General features: G+C 41.8%; 1 protein-coding gene across 3 annotated transcripts in view; it reads right to left on the reverse strand.

The window, feature by feature from the left end:
• SUFU (SUFU negative regulator of hedgehog signaling) overlaps nt 1–24,801 on the reverse strand; it is a 102,110-nt gene that overhangs the window by 49,976 nt on the left and 27,333 nt on the right. For all 3 annotated transcript variants that reach the window (XM_042789006.1, XM_042789002.1, XM_042788995.1), the window contains exon 3: nt 21,522–21,658. In XM_042789006.1, the coding sequence (XP_042644940.1) occupies nt 21,522–21,658 (137 nt within the window). The remainder of the gene's footprint in view (nt 1–21,521; nt 21,659–24,801) is intronic.

A 24,801-nucleotide genomic window follows, 5' to 3' on the forward strand; every position in this document is an offset into this window, starting at 1 on the left:
AAACTAATGAGAGTTAACTTGCAGTTGCTGTTGTTAAAAATACTCACAGTCATCTCACTGATGAGCTAACTCATGCTCACCCCCATTCATGGGTTTCATGCAGGGCCTCCTGGGCAACTCGTCGTTTCTCCACCAGGTGTCCCCATTGGTGTGTATTTGAACATTTATTATATATGTTTTTTTCAGATTAATTTCTTGGACAGCTCATTTGATTAAGAGCTAAAATAAACTCCAAATACCATAAGGAACTTGGCTCGAAAAAGGAGGCATGTAACAGAAGTGTTGTGATAAGTAAGGAAACTTTTTCCTTAGTTAAAATTAGGAAAGAAAGAAAACATAGCAAATGCAAGCTGCTTGAAAGGAAGAGTTTATCGTTATGTACACTAAATTACATGCTTTCAGCTCTGTGACTGAAAGGAGTGGTTCAGATATTACTTTACTTTTAGAGTTGAGCAAAGATAAACTGACAGAAATTAAAAACTTGATTTTTTATTTTTATTTTTTTTAGTATTAAAATTGGATTAAAGAAAGAGAATTTAGAATGTTGCAACGATCTTGTGATGTTTTCCAGGTTAGCCAAAATGTGGCTGATTAATTTTTTTTTTTAATGATAAAAGCCTCTCGGTCACAGTTTTCAGGAATGAAACAAAGCCACAAAGAGCTTATTCTTGGGCCCTGTCTTTATACCACAACATTTTGCCCATCAAATGCTCACACAATTCTATGCTGATCGATCGCTGTGTTTCACTGCTGGTGCTGCTTCTCCTGGGAAAGCCCAGCACGTTTAGAGCAGGTTTTCAAATGCAAATGTCTCTGCTGGAAACCCACCTGTTTATGTCCATGTGAACACTGAACACTTAGAAAATCTCCCTTTCCCTTGCATGCACACAAACACCACAAAATTCACACTGACTGCTCAATTAAATCACAAAAAAAAAAAATCTGCAAATAACATGAAGCTGAATTAAAACCTGTAAGAGTGCAAAAATATTAAAAATCACAGCCTGAAACTCAGCTTGCTGCATTGTAACCCATGTGGAATGCAAGATCAGCTCTTGTACAGAGACCATTGCAGCACTGAGAACAGCTTGAATTGCAGGACTTGTATACACAGAAACTAAGAAATTACAGAAACAAAGGACTAGATAACCACCTTCTCTTGCCTCATGCTGGAACAGGGATGAGCGTCCTCCTTTCTGACCTTTCACACTCCCATTTTCAAAACAAGACAATCAAAATCTTTCTATGCATTTAAGTTTTAAACAATGATTTATCCAGAAAACCCTAAAGTTTTCATAAATGATTCCTCCAAAGTAAACCTATAACTAAATTTGTGGCTTTCACGAACATTGAATTAGAACATAAAACATCCAGATAAATCCTCAAAGTCATCACAGCACAGATGGATGTGAAAAGCCTCCTGTGGTTTTTGCACCTTTCTATCATTTACAGTGCTGTCAATAACACACTCCGTACAACCTGCCTTTCATCCACAAACATGCACTATGTGCTAGTATTTCCTACATGTACATACGTATTTTCTACATGTACATTTCCACAAGACCAAGAGATGAGTAGGCACAGGACACATGCACCCATGTCAGGCACACAAGGAGCAACAGACTTCAGTCAGACATGCCTAAAGGCAGCTCCTTTTGCTCCCAAAAATGCATCCCCATAGCTACCATACCATTTGGACTAACTGGAGAAGCAGCTTGACATCTCCAAACTAATTTCCGAGATCTCTGTTTTGCACTGCTATGAAACCAGAATGAGACCAAGACCTTCAGTGACAATGGTGCCAATATGGGTTTCTTAACAGCATTCACAGTTTTATAGACATGCCTCTCAGTACACATTTTGATGCCTAATGCAGATACCAAATGAGACACCTACACTCACAACTGGAAGCTACTTACATACAAAATACTCAAAAATAGAGACATGAAAACAGGTATTAATAAACATGTAAAAGAAATGTTATATGTAAAAATAAAAGATTACAGGAACAAGTTTATGTCCATGGAGCACTGACACAGTCTGACAGGACTCAAAGCATCCCAATACAATTTATAGTTTATGCCAAAACATGACTCCCCTTTCAGATAAGCACGGAACATTGCTTTGCAAATTATCTCAGTTGAAGTGAACCTGAAAGTTTACAGCCTCAACAACAAAGCTGTTTCTGCAAGGATCACATCACAACACTGCTGCTGTCACAGGCCCTTGTAGATTCAGAAAGAGCCCCTGCTTTATCCAAGCCCATTAACAGCAACTATTGATCCAACACTTTTCACTCTTAACCAGCTTGGCTACAGCCCTTTTGACCTGCTGTAATGCTGTGCAGATTAGCACCTGTGGCAAAGTTTCTTATTGGTTTTGAGGAGGGATTGAAGCATGACAGATGTTACAAAAGTCCTTTTGCACTGTATTTCTTAATGAGACAAAATGCATTTGCGTCCAGAATCCAGGTGAGATGGCTTTCAGTGGTGGCTGTGAAAAATCAAGGGTTTCTACTGAACAAGCACCTTCTCTACCAATACAAGAGGGCAACAATCAGTCTGGGAGCAGCAAATGCCAGGACTTGGGCATCGTTCGTTGCTGCAAAGACTTCTGCCTTTTTGAACTTCTGTGTTCACCTGACTCCATAGCAAAGCCAAGAGACTTGACAAATCTGGGAAATAATTTTATATAATGGAAAGAGTTTGACATATTCTTGTAATAAATAGAAACCCTCAAACCAGTTGGTGTGTTCCCATGCTCAGGAGAAAGCTTGGAGAAGACTTCTGTGAATGGCAGAACTACAGGTGCTCTCTGTGGGTGTGCACATTGTGGATAGACTTGTCCTTGCCTAAGGAGGAAGGAGCTTTGACTAAAGCTATCACTGCAGCTATGGCATGCACAGGAGGACCCTATCTAGGTTCATTTATCTAAGGTCTAGTGTAACACATCTCCGCTCTTCTCCACTGCAGGGGATGCAGCATTTTTACTCACCTGCTCATTTTTACAATCCTTTAGAAACCACATCTCTCCAAGAGCCCTACCACTCTGAGTCTGTTTGACACTGGCCAACAGGTTCAAACACCAATAGGGTAGCACAGTCAGTCTTCTAGGCATGAGAACAGGATGACTGCATAAGCCTTGTTTCCTTAGGTGAGCACAGCAAAATCAAAACCAGGACCTCACCACGGAATTGTCAAATCCATAGGACAGATGGCAAGGCACAGACATGATCTAGACATCAAGAGGAGGAATTAAACAGCTAAGGAACTGAAATAAAATATGTTAAAAAAAATAAATGCAAATTATTTTAGTGTATGGATAAATCAGCAAATCTTCAGGAGTAAATTAAGGCTCTGATTTACTGCATACAGGCCTATTCACAAGGGACTGCTGTTGAATATTTCTGCCTCACAGTAAACCTGAGGTGGTTACATGTTCCCTCCATGGAAAGACGAGCTAAGATACCTGACCTGCCTCAGAGTAAATACAAATCCTTCAGCAGTTACCATGGGAGCGCTAGATGTGTTGTAAATACACGAGCTTGCTTACAGTAACCTCTTGGACACCTGCACCCGTCCTGCTTGGAAGGGGCACTAACAGGACTTAAACCTAACACAGCAAGGTGACCCATCCTCACAGATTTGAAACTGGTTCTTTTCCTGCAGGTTTGTGTTTTAACAAAAACTACTAATTTTTCTTTTTTCTTTCTGTTAGGGAATGCTGATTCCATGAAACCAAATTGCCTCATAGGGAGGTATTGATTTCATCAGAACTCAACAAGGAGATCATTAAAACATTTCATTTCAAACTTACTATTTTATTCCACCATTTATAATAGCAAATCTCTAGCTCTACAAAAATGATGTCTCTAAATTTTCCATAGACCAGCTCTTGTACCATTCTATTATGCAAAAGCAGCACCTATAAGACAGTTATACCAGACCACTCTGTTAAGCTTTCCATATTTTGAAGTCTTTAAAATGTCATTATCCATTTTCTTTTACAGCCCACATAAAGCAGGTGAGGTTCCTTCATGCACCAATGGTCATAATTCAGCTGCACAATCTCTCATAACTTTACTATTCAACTGCTCTATAATGAGAACTGGGGAAATAACTCAGAGGGAACCATTCCACTGTAGACTAGTAAATTTTCTTTGTGTAACATTGCTCATGTATTTTCTTGGAGTGCATTCCCCCCATCTTTAATTTGACTAAATATAGCTGATGCCTAAAGAAATAAAACCAAGTCATATTCTTGGCCTCAAGATGTTTTATAAACAGTGTAATGCATGCAATCTACACTCAAGATGTGTTACCTAGCTCTGGAGAGAAACATATATTACTTCCCACTGTATTTTCAATTTCTTTTTTAAACCTGCCAGTTTTGCATGTAAGGGATCCTGCTAGGAGCCCTTACTCCCTTGAATAGCCACAGGGAGCAAACTCAGACAAGTAATAGGAGCTGAGAGAGCTCCATCCAAATGATGGCCCCAGGCTGAATCTAGGTCAGGGATCATCTCCTGTGAGCTTGCTACCCTGCACCCAGAGCAAATGGGAAATAACTCTTTGGGCATGTGGGAGTCAAATATCTTCTCTGGCATGAGCATAGGGGACTGTATGGAGGAAAACAAGGAGCTGATGCTGCTCCACCAGCAATGAGACAGCAAGGGAGCTTGAAGCGTATCTTCTGCCCATGCATGGCTTGGCACACAGTCCCCAGACTGAGCCTGGCTCTGGGGCAGCTCAGACTGCATCACCCTGATTCATCCAAAGGCCAGAAATCTCCCCCTTCTGACATGGTCACACCATGGTACCCGTTAGATAGATTTTCAAATTAGGAGTACAGATTTGTAGCCTCACCATTCCTCTGTATCTCTTTTAAGACACCTCCTCCTTCAAAATGACAGCTAAAATCTGCAGCAGAGGGGTCACACTGCTCTGACTAATCAGTCAGATAAATTCATCTGGACAGTGTGTTACAGGTTATGAGCTGATACGGCACAGAGTGGGAGAAGCCCTAAGTACATTACCTCCCAGGTGTGCTTAGTTTTGGGAAAGCAGCTGCTGCTCTACTGCACTCATATCCTTCAAAAGCAAGTTTCTGTGTTCCTCTTGTTTCTATGGAAAGCCAGGCCATCATTACATGTTCACTTTATTCTGGGATATGGGCAAGATGATGCTGAAAGAAACAATCCTGCTTCTCCCCCTGAGAAAGCAGTGGCTACCTGGATTATCCCCTCGAGCCAGTAATGATGCTTAGCTATGCTAGCACAACGCTTGGCACTCCTCTGCTAGCTTGGTCTAACAAAATATACCCAATAAATTTGCAATAGTGTGTGGCACTGGGGATGCTGGCGCGCAACCAACATGACCACATCCCTCACATGAGGCAGACCTACGTTATTTGCATCACTCAGCAGCTTGAACTCTTGTTGCTTTAAGGGATACAAACCTGCATTTTGTGTTTGACTGTGAGATCTCAGCTAAACTGCAGGCAGTGAGCACAGATGTCAGTCCACATAACTCAGAGAAATTCTGTATTTGAGAGCAGAGCAAAGAAGCATTTCGACTCCATGACTTATGGGTGCAGGAATGTTAAAAAGGCCCCCAGTGAGTTCCTGACCAGCATGACAGTGATGTAGCCAGACATTTAAATTGAATGCAGCTTATCCTATACTTATAGAAACAATGTAATTTATTGCATTGCTATTACCCCATGCACAGTCTATATAATTTATTATATAAACGTATTTTCTATAATGCATTTTTAATATTCAGTCTGGCTTTGTTAAAAAAAAAGGTAATTTGGTAATCTGTCACAAATAAGATTTGATGCTGTTTTTCAGAACCATTTTGCAGACTGACCAGCTAGAATTGAGAGAAACTAAGGGCAGACACAGAGTCCAACACTGAAATGTATTAGCCATATTTTTCACCAGAGCTACTTAATATATTTCTAACTAGCTCAATAATGGATATAAGCATACATGCAGAGATGTAGCGATAATAAACCAAAACAAAAGCTAAAGATTAAAATCGTGTCTAAAAATCTCAAAGTACCACTGTTATGCAACTCATTACATAGATGCAAATTTTAAGAAAACAGAGTACAAAGACTTAATTCAGATTCATTTGCCAGCCATATTAAGTTAAGATAATCTAGGGATAATCAAATTAATGCTAAATTCAATCTGTCTGCTTACTTTCCTAACCTACAAAGGACTGCACACATGGATTGGTAAAGAGGAAAAACAATTGCGGTATAATCTATGGGGCCTGCTGGCAGTTAGTTTCTAATTTTATTTTCAAGTCAAGATGAACGTGTTTTAAGAATATACAAGGAATTAGTAGACTCCAAGCCATGATATATTTACACTACATAAAAAAACTCCAACCTTTTCCTCCCTGTTTTTCAATTCAGTTTTGCTGCCCCTTACCTCCCCCCTGGGAAACAGGAACTGTCCCTGCCCAGGCACTCCAAAGCAGTGCGAATTCACACGGCGGTGCTGCCCGCTGCAGACATGCAGCACAGACAAGATGCCTTAAGAAGAATTAAATCCCTGTAGTACAATTAAACAATAGCTCCACTGCAGGGATTCAAATTGGGCTTTTAGAAACAAGGGGCCTAGGCAAAAGGTTCTTTGGAAAAAAAAAATAGCGTGGAAAAAAACAGATTATCAGTACTGTAAGGACTGTTTGACCTCTGAGGTTTGAAGACAGTTTCAGAAAGCCGAAGCGTGATGCAGATTTTTTTTAAAAGTTGACCAGCAGGTTGAAAATACAAAGGTGATTATGGAACAGCTCCAGGGTGTTAAGTCTGGAAAATTAATGAGCCTCTCAGAAGAGCCCCATCAATTTATTCAAGCATATATACATTAAGTCTCCTGGACTGAAAGCCCAATGAAGGGCCTCCCACGTCTTCCCAGGGTACATCACCAACAGGACAGCATGATTCCTCACTCCTCCATGCCCTGCTCAGAGCCAGCGCTCAACCCTACTGGCGGTGGGATGGTGAAAAATGTGTCTCACTGTACTGCAGCTTCCGCTGATGGAGTTGCAAATGCTGCTTTTCTTATCACAAAGTAGATCCCAGGCACCTGGATGCCTTATGCGACATTGTACTGTATAATATTTTAGAAGAAAAACAAATGGTAAATGCTCTCATACAATAACCAATTTGGTTCTGGGCCTCTTCTACCTCTTCTGTTTTCCAGGACGTTTCTTTCCATCCCTTACATATCTGTGTGTCTGGCTTGCTCCTTGCCCATCTCTACGCGCGTATACAATTTCCATGACTGCAGCCTCTGAGAATTTCTCACGCAGGCTCCCAGCGAGTGACTCCCATGCCCAGGGCACGCTCCCACCCTCTGCGAGCGGTGGGCCCCCTGTCCTCTCCCTGACTCTGTACAGCCTGCTCCGCCAGCCACCTCCTCCCACGCTTCCTCTCCTCCCCAGAACTTCATTCAGCTCCTCCACGTCTGCCCCTTACAGCCTTCTCCAGCCCTTGCTAAGAGCAGAGGTAGGAGCTGGCACATCCATCGTGCTTGGCATCCCTTCGGCATAAGCACTGCCTGCAGCAGGATGCATCTCCCGCCTCGATTTCCCAACAACACAGTTCTCACCTATCTACAGATTTATCAGCATGGCTCCCTCCCACAGGGAGGGAAGGGTTAGAGGAAGGCACAGCAGTATGAAAGGACTCAGCTGCATTGCTGAGGGTGGCAGAGAGAGAAAATGAACAGACGCAAGTTGCTCCTTTGCAGTCCCACAAAACTCCCCCGCTCCAAGCTCTTGCTCCTCTACACCCCGTCACTTGGGCCCATCACCCTTGGGTACTGCAGGGCTGGCCTGCTTTCACCTCCTCCAACAGGCAAGTGGAACAAACTTCTCCTTACCCTCTCCATCCCCCAACGCAGCAACTATAATGGAGCAGGCATGACATACTTGCCAAATCCCAAACTCCAAGCCAGGTGACCCTTCCACCTCTATCCAGCTGCACTGCCACCAGCTTTCTGCATCCTTCACCCGAACAAGATGTATTTTACAGCTCCCCTTCAAAGGATGGTACTTATTTTTCAGTAGTCTCAGAAACTGAATAGCCTCAGGATCGGGTGGAGGTTCAGGAGCAAGAAAGGATGTCAGATAAGAACTCAGCTCAAAATAGGTATTTAATGACAGTTTATTTACAGATTATCTGGTCCTAAATGGCCAATTTCAAGGGATACTTGACTTTCATTTAAAAACCCTATCCCATGTTCTGGCATGTGAAAGCCAGAATGTTTCACGGCTACCTGAACATTTCCCATCCTGGTACAACTAGAACAAAGACTTGTACCCACAGCATTTAGCAACACTTAAGCATCCTCAGCAAGGGAAGAGAAATGTAGCAGGAGAGAAAAACTTCTTCTTGTTGGACCTCCTACATACTTGTGGATGTGCAAGCCATTCTTAGATGGACACAAGAGCACTGTAAGACTGTACAGTCACTTGTGATCGTCCCCTAAATATCTATCTATGAGACATTTCTGTTGAAGAGCTTTCAAGGAGCTTGAAAGGGAAGCAAAGGCAATATCCTCCTCTGAAAGACCCAAAGATGGTGCAAGCATCTTCTTTTAATAGCCTTCATCGCACAGACATCTGACAGGAAAAACTACTAGATTGCACTTGGGTATCTCTTTTAGCAAAAATGACTCAATAAAGGGCAAGAAAGGAGAGAAGGTCTGTGAGAAAACACCTAAGGAGTTAACACATCGTAATCTCTTTAGAAAAGAGTTCTAGTTACCCAGGCATTAGTTCTGGGGCTTATAACAGACAGGAAGGGCAGGGGTCTTTGAGAGAGCACTGTAGCATTTTTCTCAGTGGTTGATTATTTTCTCTTAAATTTTCAGGAATTTAAAGTTTGCACAGGCCAAACTTTTGTTTTACTTTAGCAATGCAGGGGGCCAAAGGGCAGGAAACAGAGGAACTTTGCATTCACACATATTTGTGTAAAATATTAGTTACACATTGAGCTCTGCCAACCCATTACAGTAGTGCATGAGAAATACACAAACTTAGTCCAAGAGCTATATTTATGGTTCAGATGCAAAATGGCCAGCCTGTTTATGGAGAACCTTTTGAAATGCCATCCCAAGTGTTCCGAGATGATTCCTTTAAGCCCCTGATTTGAAAACAGAAAGCAGGAGAGTCCACTTTCCACAGGCTCTGAGATGTCTGCAGCCTCTGAATATACTCTCTGAGTTTCTCTTCCCCACCAAGACCAAAACGCTTCCCCTGCTGTGCCCATTTGCTGCCTCCTGGCTGAGCAGGCTGCTGCAAAGGATCTTTGCATCTGAGACTGTCAGAAGATGGTCTGTAATGAGCTCTGCGTACTGCCACTCTTGCAGGCAGAGTGGGTTAGTCAGAAAGCACAGTTTGAGCACCACTTGCTGCACAGATCTTCAACAGAAAGTGTAAGAAGGTGGATATGTAACAGTGAACCCAACTTACAGCTCAGTCCACTCTGCAGTTTCATCTAACATGGGCTTGGCATCTGTCAAGGGAAAAAAAAAAAAAAACAGTCCTTTTCACAAAGCTACTCAGTACTTGTAACCTTCAAACTCTGGATCCCAAACAATTGCACACAGGCAGTGAGAGAGGATGCTCCTGCGACTGCAGAACAATCCCTGTGTGTTGTGGCTTTCAGCTCCTCGATAGGAGGAGGCAACACTGCTCTGTGCAGAAGCTTTTAACTATTAAAGCGGCTGCTTCCGTTTCCCAGGAAAGGCCGAGTGGGACAAAGACCTCATATATAAGACGGCAAAGGACCTCACACCAGCAGGAGGGGGAGTTTTCTGCTTTCCCTGAGCGGTTTCCTTTGTCTCGCATTCCCCCTTCAGTACAGGGGACAGAGCCTTTGTCCAAGGCTGGGCTGACCATGTGCAGCTTCTCCCCCGCTTCCTTATCCCAGGAGTCAGAGATGCTCTTTTACCAGGGCCTGCTGATCCCCAGCACATCAGCTCCTCCTCACCCTCCTGCAGCAGGGAGGCTCCGGGTCGGATGGAGAAAAGGCTTCCTGCAGAGAGCTCGGCTCCCCTCCACTTTGGGCAGAAAACATCAGCAAGATCAGCTCTGAACTTGAACTGGGGCCACTCAATATAAACACGTACCAGGGGCCAGCATCCGCGCAGCCCAGGGCGCGGGGCCCACTGGCTGTCCTCCTTCCACTTCGGCTGTCGCAGCAGCCTTGCACGGAGATGTGTCACGCAGGTTCCCCTGCCTCTCCATGCCCGTTGCTTTCCTCCCTCTCCCAGTGGCAGCCCACAAGCAATCTGAAGGCTAAAACAACCTGTGCATTTATAAATGCAACTGTGTATCACGATTTACAAATGTTCTTGCTCTGTCCATCCCTGACATTTGGGAGCAGCCTCAGGGCACATTAACTGATGCAAAGCACAGAGAGAAGATGGATCTTTTTCGCCCTGTTTTTTTGTTTTCCTTTTTTTTTTTTAAAATAAACCAACTGAATGAACTGTACGGAACAGCTGAAAAGGAATGAGCCAAATTCAGTTCCCAAGCAGGAACAGGACATGAGTTGACAGAATTAAAAGGGACAGCATCAGTTGAAATCTTGCCAACTCAAACTGGGCCTAAACCTGCTTTATCTAAATTGCAGTAGCAGCTAAAAACAAGTCTTCTCTTTCAGGCAGTGCTGAGATCCCTCACTTACTGCCTACAAATACTATGCAATCAGTAAAGCAGTCCGGGGAAGACAGCTTTCCTTCTATTTCAACAGTCTTTTATACAGAACAAAGACTTTCTGTGCCTCTGCTCCTGGCAGAAAAATCTCTGATGCCTTAGTGTTAACCTACCCCTTGGGGCTGGAGAAGGTCAGAGACCTGTTCTCAGCTGAGAGCTAGAAGTCTGAGAGCCAATAGTGACTTCCACGACAAGGCACAGGAGGTACCCAGCCTGACCCATGAGTCCAGAGAAACTGCAGGAGAAAAAAAGCCCAAACTTCATGAGGTTAGGGAGGCAGAGAAGAAAAGGCTTTAATTTATATAATATAGCTATCTCACCAACAACCTAAGCCATATACTTTTCATCCTCCAAGTCAAATGAGAGCACAGATGTCCTTGGAAGCTCCTGGGTTCCCAGTCATGCTTTCCTACTGCTGAACTGCAGACTGGGAGAAAGCCTGGAGGAGCCTTGTGCCCAGTCCAGGTTCATACCACCAGTACTGACAAAGCAAATGGCAGAGTCACACGGCAGTGGTGTTGGTTCTCACCTCTGAGAAAGCATTCAGCACTTTTTAAACCTGGTCAGAGGGCTTTCTATCATTGCAGCAAAAGGAATTCGGAATTCTGTGGAGACGAGATTCTCCAGTGTAGCACAACGTCCTAGCAAGTCCCAAACAAAGGCCAGGGAGATACCAAGAAGAGCTAAGTAACTGCTAGACTGTCCCATCAGTGGCTGAAGGATTGACAGCACTCCAAAGCAAAGAGCAGGACTGAGCCTGGCACTGGGGTGTCTCCAGTATTGTAAAGGGACAGCACCCTGCCTATTCTGAACAGAAAGAGAAGTTAATTTAATCAGCTGAAATCTAAGGTCACGCAACTCCACTTATGCTGCCAGGAAGGAGGAGAATAGGACCACACCACCTGTGCACTGGCATAACAGCACTCAGCAGCATTCACAGCTGTATTTCTGCTCTGTGCCCTCAGCAAGTTTACCACCCATACCGAAACCACTCTGACCGAGACAGGACTCTCACAGAGGGAGGGATGAGCCACCACACATGCTAGTTCATAGCCTGGGAAGCCTCAGCCACATCCAGGGCCACAGCAGAGTTCCTCTCTAGCAACAGGCAAACCTGTGCCTCAACTCAGCACCCAGCAACAAAATGGAGCTGGGTGTGTTTCCCTGTCTCACAAGTGAGTATAAAAGCATTGCACTCTGAATGTCCCAAAAATTACAGTCATAAAACCAGCCAAATAATATTAAGCTTTGGAAGCACGCAGAGAGGAACTGTGTTGATTGACTCTAGGCAACGCAGAAGCACCTCTGCACGCTGACCCACACACCAGTCTATGTCACCTGTGACAAGACCTGTCCTCTTCCTCCACAGAAGTGCCTGGATGTTGCAAAGAGTCAATATCGTTACACTTATTCCCTACAGACCCCTGGGCTAAGGGTTTGTAAGACCATCTTAACATTAAAATCAGGGGCTGGAAGTTTACAATTACTTTGAGAGAGGGAAAAGAAGAGCTACAATAATGCCTTTTAATGAGCTCTGCTGGACCAAACCCAGAATGGTCCCAGGAAAAAAAGAAAATGGATTAGAGAAAAAAGTTTGATGCCGAAGACTAAACAGCAAGGAGGCTTCTGGAGGCTTGCCTGAGAGTTGCTACATCAGGAAAGTGGATAGGTGTCTAGCTGCCCCATCCTTTAACGTGCACTCAAAGAAAAAAACACATAAAGCCACACTGCAACACTAACATCTCTCCTCCAAGAGCTTATACACACAATCAAGTTAACATGGGTTACAGCTGCATGCACTGGCTGAAGCTGGCAAGCTGTTATCTCTTGTGCTGCAAAAGGAAGGGTTTCCTGCAGCTGGTGCTACTCACGGGCACACACACACACAAAGTGAGCAGAGCTGCTACAGCAGGATGGGCCTCGTCTGGTGGAACGTGCAACAGGTATCGGGCATCCAGCTTTGGGCAGGAAAGGGTGATCACATAGTGCCAGCGGGCAAGTTTCAACCCTTGAGCATCCCAAGCAGTAACAGCAACAAGACTGTACCACTAAATCCAGACACAGCTTCAATGTCTTCTCTGTACAACCCTGGGACAGTATTTCAAGAGAAGCTGCATTTATGTGCCTACAAAATGTCTCCTCTTAGAGTCATCCTTTCTGCAGACAAAAATATTTTCCATGAGGTCTCTTCAGTGTTGTCTGCCTGATTGACAGCTTTGCAGACAGATGCTTCTCTCTGGATTACTAGCAGTGCTGCATAAACTTTATTTGTGATCTACCGGGGAGAGTAAAAAGGGCCAGGTCCATCTGCAACCAGCACTTTGCTGCAATGCCTATCAGGACAATTTACAAGAGCTGCATTTGGCAATTCCCTCTCCAACAACTTCAGAGCCTCCAGCCAGCTCCAGGGGAAGCCAGCAACAGGTTGGAGACTGAAGCGTGAGCTTGATAGCTGCCTGTCGTGCCTGGCACATCAGCCAACCGCTCTGCACACAAGCAACTGGTTTGTTTTATCAGCCAGCACGTCCTTTAGTACCAGCCACAGCACGTACGTCCCAGCTGGAAGCTAGGGGATGTGACAAGGCTGGCTTAGGAGATGGGGGTGGAGGGATGGGAAATATTGGGGAGGTGAGGTCATAGGCAGCAGTATGGGGAGAAGTGGATTTATTGCAGCAGTGTGGGACGTAGAGAGGCTAGTGCACAAAGACGTAAAGGACCAGGCTTGATCTGTGCTGCTGCTCACAGAACAGCTTGTTTTATGGGAAACGTCTAAGAGGAATTAGGCTAAAACCCAAGCAATTTCTTATGGACCACTGAATAACTATCAGATGATGAGAGCTTTTGGCCATGACAAACTTGGGTTAAATTGGAACCAGTGACTTAATGTTTCCATACCCCTTTGCAGAATAAAGGCACGCAGCCTGCGCACTTGGTTGAGTCCTGTTCACCTACAGCAATTTACTGTGCTATAGTTTCAGTGTTTGCACAGCGGAGTTCACAACAGGTTCTGTTGAAATGAAATTGATGTTGATTTATAATTCTTTGTGGAGCTAAAACACACAGTTAATCCCCCCCATTTTTAATCTAAAGTCCTGGAATACTACAGAGGAGCCAGGGCCAGCTTTACACTGGAAAATGGTCAATATTACAAACAGATGATAGAAAAAAATATATATATATTACAGAGCCATAGCAACCAGAAGAACAATAAATCTGCCTAAGGTTGAAAAAAAAAAAAAAAGGCACAGCCAGGGAAAAATATATATGAATTAGTAGGAGATTTTATTTGGCTTTAGTCATCCTACTGGGAAGAAATAAACACTGTTTTACAAACATCTAGACAAGCCTCATTTGTATTCAAAGAAGCAAGGAGTTTGTTTTGGGTTTGGATTTTCTTTTTTCCTTTTTACACACAGAAATTGACCTGTGCCAGGAATGTTTGAAAACATGTTGGAAAGGAAAGAGTCACTGAGGCTACCACATTGAAGCTTTCTGGACTCCAGAACATCTGAAGATGAGGCCTACAGGTGTCAAGGTATCTGCTGGCTTATTGGCTGCAGGTCTGTGACCCCAGTCAAACCACTTAATCCCACTGAGTCCCATTTTCAGTGTAAAAGTTATACTGCCTGTCAAATGCAAAGTGCCTCCATGGCTCAGACTACACTAACTTGAATCAGATGAAAACTGCTGAATAAGAAGAGTGTACCTACACCTGCAGTCCTGACAACTCCTGTAATCACTCTTATTTTAAAGAGAGGGAAGCTGTAGCACAGATTGCTGACATAATGGGCCAGACTGATGCACTGGGCCAAACATGCACACAGGCAGGAACAGTGTACGTGCTCCCTCAAACTACAGACTAGCCTCAGGCACTTATTTCTACCTGAAGAAAGTATGACATGTCAGAAATAACTAAGGAAGGCTAGACATATCTTATTTTGGGTTTGCTTTTCAGCCTGGTTGCTGAAGGCTTGTGTGGCTGTGCTGCCTCAGGCACTCATGTGCATCAGTCAGAACCATCCCCTCCTCCAGCAACTTTGGGAAAGTGGTCCACGGACTTGAATCATGACAGAGGACATAAGCTCACAGATACCAAGTTCCTGCAGGTTTCACAGAAATAACTAAAGGACCAAAGAAGGTATTTCATACCTTATCTTCTGAAAAGGGAATCCCTTACCATGACAGTGCAGAGGGGGCAGACATGCCAAGAGAGGTGTTTGTGGGAAAAAAACCCAACACAACAGATCAGCTATAGCTAGTCTGGTCGTTATTTTGACATGATTTTATTAACATGTATAACTTATCATGTACCTGAGGGAATTATTTCTGCCCAATATACATTTTAGAAAGGTAATAAATTTTCTAAGGAATAATTCATAGAAGTTTCTTCTGAAGTAATCACCTGAAATCTACATTAAATCACCACCAACAAGTTGCATCTTGTATGCTTCCTTCCTTTGCTTGCACATTTTGTTACTACTGTTTTGCAGTCCCCAAGACACAAACAGCTCCCTACAACTGACTAGTCAAAGCTTAAATATTAAACTTTTAAATTAGCTGAGACTTCAAACTCACATTTAAATATCCTTTAGTGCACTAGTAATCAGGAGATTATGAAAAAAGATAAATCACATATTTATGGAACCATAGAAAATTATGTTTAAACGACCTGAAGAGGACATCTCATTGGTCAAGATCTATTTATATAATATACAGGAGACTAAGAAGGCTCCTACTCTACCCTCACCTAAAATATGACAAATATCCACGAAGAATAGTTTTACTTGTTCTCAAAGGTATGCAGCAATGGGGAATCTGCAACTATTCCAGTGCTTCACTGCACTCGTCATTTGAAAGTTTTTCCTAATGACAAACCCTAAGCCTACCTCACAGAAATTTTAGTAGTGATAGGCCTCTCCTATCTCCAGTAGGCACATGAAAAATTTATTACTTTATTCCCCACAGCAACCTTTTGCATATTTGAAGGCTTGTTCTCACATCCTCCTTCCATCTTCTCTTCCTTACACTAAACAAACAACTCTTCCAGTCATTCCTGCACAGGTCATGTTCTGGACCTTTGGGTCATTCTTACTGCTCTCCTCCAGACTCTCCAACTGGGATGCATCTGACTTGAAGTCTTTTGCTCAAAATGAGATACAAAGCTCTCCCTTTCCCTTCAAGATGTTGCCTGCAGTGTATGACCCTATCATCTGCAATACACAGAACACTTCTATTTATACATCAGAATAATTTCACTTCTACCCCTCAGCACAAAGAGCATGTTTGTTTAGGTATAGCTCATTGGTGATAGTAACTCTGAATTGTTTTCTTCTCCTTTCAGAACTACTGCCTTTCCCTAACTAGTAATTGTGCACTGGATTATTCATGCGTAAGCACAGGACCTCATGCCTGTTGTGCCTCCCTGACCTTACTGTACATTGGTACTTCAGAGAATTTCCATTATTTGAAAAGGTTGTTCTGAATTCCAGCCCTCTGCGCCATAGAGCTTTTCTGTGTCTGCAGATTTCATCAAGATACTGTTCATTTCATCATCCCGGTCAACACCAAATTGCATGAGCTCTAGTACAGATTTTAGAGGAATCCAAACTCTACATACCTTCTGTAGTTGAGGACTACAAATTGACAATTGCTCAGAATCTAAATACCCAACAAGTATTGCATCCCTCTTCCTTTAGTTTTTATCAAGATTGCATTTCCTCAGCTCACACACTTGCTGGAAGGCACAATGTCAAAAGTCTCACTAGTATCAAGGTAACCAACATTTACTGCTTCCCAGGGTGCCTGTTACTCCATCACAATTAGGTTGTTCTGATTTATTCTTGATAAATCCATGCTAGAGTGTCCATTAATCCCTGGATACCTTCTAGATGGTTTGTTTTTCCCAGCACTTTAAAACCTGAAGTCTGATTGGCCCATTAGAAACCTCAGGATTTTGCATTTTTGGTGGTTTCTGTTTTGTTTTGGGTTTGTTTAGTTTGGTTTTGTTTGTTTGGGTTTTTTTTGGGGGGTGGGGTGGCAGGGAAGGGATGGGGTGGTAGGGGTGAAAAACAGTCTCCCCTGCAATGGCAGGAGCTCAGACTGCTCAGGCTGACATGTTCTAGGGTAAACATTATCAAGCTCAGCCAACCTGCAAACCTGTAATTCATGGACATGATCTTAACACTTCTGAAGCTAGTTTCACTAGGTAGCTTCCCACTACAATTCATGCATTGCAGAAAATAACCATGACATATGCTATATCATTATCTTTAAGCTCTATGCATGATGAGTTTTTCCTGACAATTTCTCCAAACCCGTACCTTACAGCTGCAGCTGTTTTCTTTCAAGCAAAGAAACACAGAAGCAGCAAGAACTCATACACACAACACATTTGTTTCCATGCTACATCAATATATTGTCCTCATGATGTATATCAGGTAGGCCCTTGAAAACAACCTAACTTTACCTTAGAGAGGAAAAATAAGATGCAGATTTTAATTTCAGGAAAACACAAACCATAGCCTCTTTATACGCATCAAGCATCTTAATACTGCAGTATGTAAAGAGTTAACAATTGTAATAAGCCCTGGATAAGCTTTCTGTTGGAAGAGCTTTTCTTCCTCTTCATTCAAACTGGAGTATAAATTTGTTCTACCATGAGATACTCTCAGTATAACCACGAACCATGACAAGCTAAGGTCACTGAATTATGCAAAGCTTCATTTTCAAGGTTTGCAGGTTTTGGGTTTTTTAAAACTAACAGAGTTGGAATTTGTGGTCATGGTCAAACAGTGATAAAATTAAGAACAGATAAAGCCACACATACAATTTTTTGAGACTTGCAAGCTTGGTTTTGTTGAGGGAGGGGAAGTAGTGCCATTTAATCAAAAGCACAAAGCATCAAGTGTTTGTTACAGTGAACAGAGAAGCCAAGGCTCAAAGAGGTCTGAAATTCAATGCAGAAGACTGATTTTCTAAAGCACAGTCACAGTGCAGGATAGATGGAAACAAAGGAACACAACATTCATTTGCCTGGAAGTGTTTGTTACAAAAATACATCACTTGCAATGAGACACGGTTTGCAACTGCAATACACAGTAATAATATTTAGGACAGTAGTAGCTGCTAGATGAGTCTTCAACTCAGTCATCATCATCTAAGAATGCTCAGGTTCAGCAGGAGTATAACTACACCTTACTCTCCCCCAAATTCAACTGGACCCAGCAAAGCACATCTACGATAACCAAAAAATTGGCTTGTTGGTCAAGATAAGAATTTAGTTCTTAGCATAGCTTTCAAATTAAACAATCTTTTGACATGCGAAAGTGCTTGGAGCCTATCCAAAAAGTTCCTGCCAGTGTTATTTTTTTTCTTGCTTCGTGTTCAGAGTGGAAGCATTACTTAAGTTGTTTCAGTTCATAAAATGTTTTTAAGGCTATTTGAGTATTACAGACTCCACAGGTATATTTTTTTAAACAACTGAAGAGGACAATGTTAAGGTACATACACCAGGGTCAAACAATGCTTATTGTTGCATTTGACAAATGTTCCAAGTGGCACAGTCAGAAAGAACTTAAGCAAGAAGAAGCTTTTCATCGTGTAAAACAATGCTGTTATGCTACAGCCTGTCTAGTGACCAATGGACTTCAAAAGAATACCCTCTTTAAATACTTCATAGTTTTGAAGTTTTAACATCTGACAAAAGAAGTCTTGTAAAAGACCAAGGGAAAAATACAACAGCAAAAGCTCACTTGTCTTTGCAAGTGAACATGTTAAACTGGGGGAAATCTCATTAGGCAGAACACCCCCCAAAACACAACACTGCTGGGTACTAAGTGTCTGATTACCCAGGGGCGATGCAAGGGAGAACATGGGAATTGCTCTGAAGACTGCCAGACTGAGAGGGGACAGGCTCCTGGAATTACATCAAAGCAGGACACATCAGATGTGGCAGGATTGGGGACTGCAGAACAATGAAGGGAGCTTACACTACATTAGAAAATGACTGCATCTAGCTATGGTCAGCTGGTATTGCCTTGAGAGATCAAGAAGAAACATGACGGAGCCTGCCCCATTACAAGTCTTATTTTAAATACATCACCTTGTCAGGATTAAGCTGACATCTATGATTAGCCGGAAGATTTTAGCCTAAGAAAGTTCTTATTCAAAAGAGACAGGTGACAAACAAATTTGTACTAAAATAAAACTAGAGCTTGATCACTTGGTGCAACAGCATACAGTTTGGTTCCTTTTATACAGGGCAAGGAACAGTTGGTAATACTTGGTGACAGCATACAGCTGCTTGCTGAAGGGCATGAGGCTGTATGGGGGAAAAAAAAAAAAAATCTAATTCTTCTGTGATATTTTAAGGGGCCTCTGGAGGTCTCTCATCCAGCCTCCTATTTGAAGTAGAGCCATCACCAATGCTAGATCAGGGCAGTTGTAGCTTTGCTGAGATAAATCCTGAACCTTTTCGGGAACGGAGATCACCTACCTCTCTCTCTGTTCCCCGTCCTTTGCCACTCTCCTTGTAAGTTTTCCTTGAAGCCCTTCCAGAACATCCCATCCTACAATTCAGACCTGTAGCCCCTTGTTGTATTATCTAGGGCTTGACCTCACAATCTTGTAACTACTCTCCTAAAAGCTGTAGGCTCCCATTAGATCACCCTGCACCTTCTCTTTACAGGTTAAACCAGCCCTGCTTCCTCCAGCTCTACTCATAGCTCATGTGCTCTAGGACCCCAACCACCCTGGATTCTCCCCAGTTTTTCATCATCTCTTAAACCAGGAGGCCCAAAACAGGACACAGTATTTTAAGTGAGGCTTCCCCAGTGCCATGCCAAAGTGGGAAAAACTTTCCTTAATCTGCTGCTCATGCTCCTCCTAAGGTAACCCAGCGTGTGGTTTGCCTACTGCATGATGAGCATGGTGTTGGCTCATACTCAATTTCATATACAAAGAAAAAGGTCAATGTATGATTCATACACTGTTTTCTTTAATAACGTAAATTGAGAGCTAAACACCCAGAGGCTAGAATCCATTAACATATACTTGATCAGTGCCTTTAAAGAATCATAGTGGATAGAAAGTCAAAACCAGCATGGATAAGCAGAGAACAACGCTGGAGGCCCTTAGAAGTTCATTTTAAGACTGATATGCATGGCCACAACCACTCTTTCCAGTTTAAAAACAGTTTATTTGCTTTGAAGTCAGAAAGATGAGACTGCATTAGTGTAGGAAAGCAAACAAGTAGTCTATGTCCCAAGTGACAGCTTAGTCACTGAGAAATTTGTCCCAAAGTACCCTACCAAATCCTGTTTCACTTTGTAGACCTCTTCTCACCTATGAAAAGGGTGAGACAAACAAGCAACCGCTATAGAGGGGCTGCTTAATATGCAAGTAAAAGGCACTGAAACTACTCTATTAAAGAGACTGTTATGAGAACTTACACTGGACTAAAAACTTTAAAAGGGTCCAAAAAGGGTCTTATATGTAAGATAGTTAACATATAGCATGCTACTGTATAATACAATTCATGCAGGAGGGGAACCTCATCAATGGAAAAAATGATGACAGTCATGTGGATTTAGATGCTCAAGAGTTGCAAAAATCAAGAGAGAAAGGTGAGCCCAAAAAAGCCCAGAGAAGATAGTTACACAGCAAAGGTTAAAAAATAAAAAAGGTTGTATCATTTTAAACTGCAACAAGAGACACACACTCCCAATATGAAGATAAGTGATAATCTGTGCTGACATCGGTCTCTGTCAGTCAATATTTAGAAAAAATACCCCACAAGAGTTTCCACTGCCTCAGAGATTTGTCACAGAGGTTAGCAGAGCAATCTGTTTTCATCTAGACCTTTCCCCTTTCGGAGTAAGCCAGCTGAATGAAAAACAGCAATAGAATCAGAAGTTACTGAGCAATTTATCAACTAGTAGAGCAAGTACCAAATGTTACAAATTCAGTAATCATTTATTTAGAAGGTACTTTATTTGTAAAGGACTTCCAACTAGGTTAAAAAAAGTTCTTCAAATACCTTCACTCAGTTCTTGTGATGCTGGAGAGTGCCTTTCAAATACATTATGCACTCAACCATTCCATGGGTCTTCATGTGCTCACACTACAAACTAATATTCAGTCTAGTGGTATAAACAAAACCCAGAAAGAGTAGTACAAGAGGTTGTTTTATAGACACCCTGATTCCCAGTTTTCTGGCAAGTCTCCATCCATATTAATATTTCCTGATTGTTAATTCCTTAGCCCTCCCAGCCTTGGTGTCCCTTTTGACTTTTACATTTTCTTAACTCAGTAACTCCTTGTTTACATACATTGGTGCTGCTCAACTGCAGAGACCATAGGAAGAGATTTATTGGTGAAGGAACTGCAACTTTTTTGGACGTTACTGCCCTTCTGTTGGGAAGTGAGACCTTATCATATGGGTACTTCCCAGCCATTTCAGAATAAGCAAATTAGGTTTTCTTACAGAGAAAAAGTGAAACCAGTAACACAGGAAAGCAACAGTCACCAGGCAGGCTTCCTATGGTTACTAACTGTTCCTTATCTTCAGCTTTTCAATACTAGGGATTTGGAGTTACCTGAAAGGCAGTTGGGTTTTGTCCCCAGCAGGCTGGGCTAATGGAAGGAACACACTCTGTTGGGTTCCCACACAAAGATAATTTCCAAGATTTGATTGAGTGACAATGAGACAGGTGTCACACCGAGTGGCCCTTCAGAAGGGCAGCAGGGAAAAGTGAGGCAGCGTATTTAACCCTGCAGTACCTGACTGGAAGACGTATCTGGCTAAGCCTTGCATTAACTCTGCCGGCCAGGTAGGTGGTGCCGACTCCCCCGTTTCTCTCTTTAGTCGAAATGTCAGCTCAAATCCAAAACCACTTGGTCCATCTGTTCCCGTAAACCTGGAGGGAGTGAAAAAGAAAAAGTCACAACATACTTCTTGTAACCAGAGTATGTGGGATTTTCAGCAACCAGATTTTGTTTTTAAAACATCATTGTAAGTTTTGCACTGATAGCTAAACTGGAATGCCAAAGAAAGTATTTAACAGAAAATACCTTGTGAATTCAAATTTTGACACATTGAGAAGAGAAATGCAACTAAACTACTGGGTAGTAGGTTTCTGAGTTGAAACAGCTGAATATTTTGACGTGCAGCACACAATTTCTGCATTGCGGATGGTCAGCAGGGGAGAGGGAAACAAGATGATGCAGGTAGAAAGTTAGTAACTTCTCACACAATGCACTAATTTTATTTTGCTGCTGTATATGCCTGCACACATTCTCCTTGTATATCTAAGATAACAGTGTAAAAGCACTGAATATGACAATTACTGTTCAAGAAGCAGTAGTTTGGCCATTTCCTCATTTGACAGAGGTTGGTGCCAATTTATTTGGTTTGGTAAGATAGGTTCTACCCAGCAGAACAGTGTCATAATTGAGGTATCAAGGCTATAACAAAAATGAATAAATAAAGGATACCCCAATACTATTCTTTGCTTCCACAAAGCCAGACCTCAATATTTTTTTTTTATTAATATTTATACATATGGGAAATTTCCTGTTCCAAGACCCCAACAGCTAAAAATGCCACATTTGTCCATGGAAAATGAGAAACCTCACGGACAAATAGATAAACTTGCAAGCCTGACAGCAAGCTGGGGACATCCGTGTCCTTTTTACCACCATCATTGCATCCCTTGCTCGTTTGCTGTGGCAGTTCCACAAAGGTAGAGGAAAGAAGGAATGATTTACACGGAGCATAAAGACACCTTACAGAACCTTTCATAAACCAGTATCATTTTGCAAGTTCAAATCTCCAACACCTGCAGCCACTGGCAAATTCTCTGGAGAAACTCTGCAAATGCCTTGGATGCTGACACATACAGAAGATGCAACGCACAAAGCATAAACATACTTCTAAAACCAGTCGGGAAAGTAATGAGAGCACTTTCCATCTGAAAAACACAGCTCACCAGCAGTGGGGTGACCAGCTCCAAGTATTGGAAGGATTGTTCCAATAGTAAGGAGTGTGGTTTGAAGCAGAAATGCTTTATAGTGCCCCTGTCTAATGACAAGTGTTAACACTGATCAGACTTAAGCATCAATGCAACTCATTCATCATGAAATGTAAATTTATTTGAGGATTCTTCAAGGGAAGTTTGACTGTAGTAGACTTCCAAATAATGTAATGAAAGTAATTTAGAAATCTACGCAAGGACAGAACTAGACAATGGGACAGCCCAAAGAGATTAACAACAGCAATCACAATGCAGCAGTCCAAAAGTGCCTCAGCTTTATAGTAAGACAATGATCTGAGATGGAGCATGTGCAGGAAGAAAACCTCAAAATTACTATTTTGTATCAGTGCACAGCCCCAGGTACATAAACTGGAAGCTGCAACAAAGCATTAAGTTTCTGTAATAACACATCTGAATAGTTCACGTAGTTTGGTTTACATCTTCATTCTGCTGAACCCTGCAGTTTTGAGTGGAAGTTTCTTTTCAACACCCCTAACATGCTATGACGGGAAAAAAATAAAAATAAAAAACAATCTGTAACTGAAAACAAGACAGTAGGTATTTAAAGTCAGTCAGACATCTGCAGTAAAGGGGAGTAAACAATATATCAAATACAGACTTTATTTCGTTAGTATAAAAATATACAAGCGTGTCCATTTTTATTTCTCTCCACATTATTCTCAACAAAGAACTTGAGAATTATGTATTATGGAAGCAAATTCTCTATGAACAGAGCATAAAATGCATTTCAGAATGTTCAACTGGTACATATAAAACCCCTTTTAGGAAACAAGTGCACCTTTAAGCAACAAGTCAAATAATTACATTTGGTTCTTAAACAAAGCAGGAGCTTACTGAATAACCAGGCAGGCAGGGAGTGGAATCTAGATGCGCAGCAAAATCTGTGTTCTGCAATCACACATGCAGGTCTACCAAAAAGATTGATACAGGATGGTGATAGCCTCACAAATGCAAAGTTGTACTTTGTACATTCAGTACCCCTGTAGTGTTTTATTAGTTTCACATATCAGTTAGCAAAGGAAAAACTGAAATATTTCTTAAAGGGAGAAACAAAAACATTTCAAAGTGGATAGTTTTCAAGGATTGATTCCAGGAAAAAGCATACACCAGAAACTGAAACACATTATGAATGGGTCAATCTTAAGAACCATCAAAGTTAGCAAAAAGCCTTCGAGCTGATCTTTCACAGTTAAAATTTTTTGAAAGATGCCTCCCTATTGAATTTCCTCCTTTCAAGGCATGTTCTGAAACAACACAGCTTTACTTCTAGTATGCATCGAGTTAGAGTTTAGTGGGGTTTTTTTTTGAACTCCACTGATCTCTCTCTGCTTCCCAGAAATAACTGTTTAGAAGACCACACATGCTTTATGTTGATCCATATGCAAGTTACTGAGTAATAAGTGTTCAGGTGAGCGTCCATCAAATTTAAAGCAAGATGAGCATTTAGGACAACGTTGCTGGTAAGCAACATATCAGTAGTAACAAAGCAGTAGAACTGACAGGCAATGTTACTTGCATGATTTTATATGATAATGAAAAAGACTCTAAAGCAGAAAGCTGCTAGCAAACATATAGAATAAAAAATAAGGAAACAAGCAGTAAGTTACTTCCCTTCTAAGATTTTAAAACCCTCTAAAGAATCCAGCTATGTATCTTCTAAAAAACACTCAAAAAATACAACAGAATACAATGTTTATAATTCTCCAATTCTTAAAAGTTAAATCTTAGAAAAATCTTATTTGCATGTAAAAGATTTGTATTTAAAGATCAGGTTTAAAATATTTTTGAATAGTTAGTGGTCACATGTTGCTGAAAATACACTGGTTTGTTACAGTGAAAACTTAAATACATGAAATTCACCTGTATTGTGCAGTTGTTCTGAGGTAACAGTCTATAAAGTAAAAGTCTTTGATCTGTTCAATTTTAGGTTGGTAATTTGTTTTTGAAGAAACTGTGATACATGTGGCTTTAAGCGCTTGCAAACAGTTTAGAAATCCTTTATGTTT

The sequence above is a fragment of the Tyto alba genome, unplaced genomic scaffold (genome assembly GCF_018691265.1).
Source record: "Tyto alba isolate M040663 unplaced genomic scaffold, T.alba_DEE_v4.0 Super-Scaffold_1, whole genome shotgun sequence".
NCBI classification, from domain to species: Eukaryota; Metazoa; Chordata; class Aves; order Strigiformes; family Tytonidae; genus Tyto; species Tyto alba.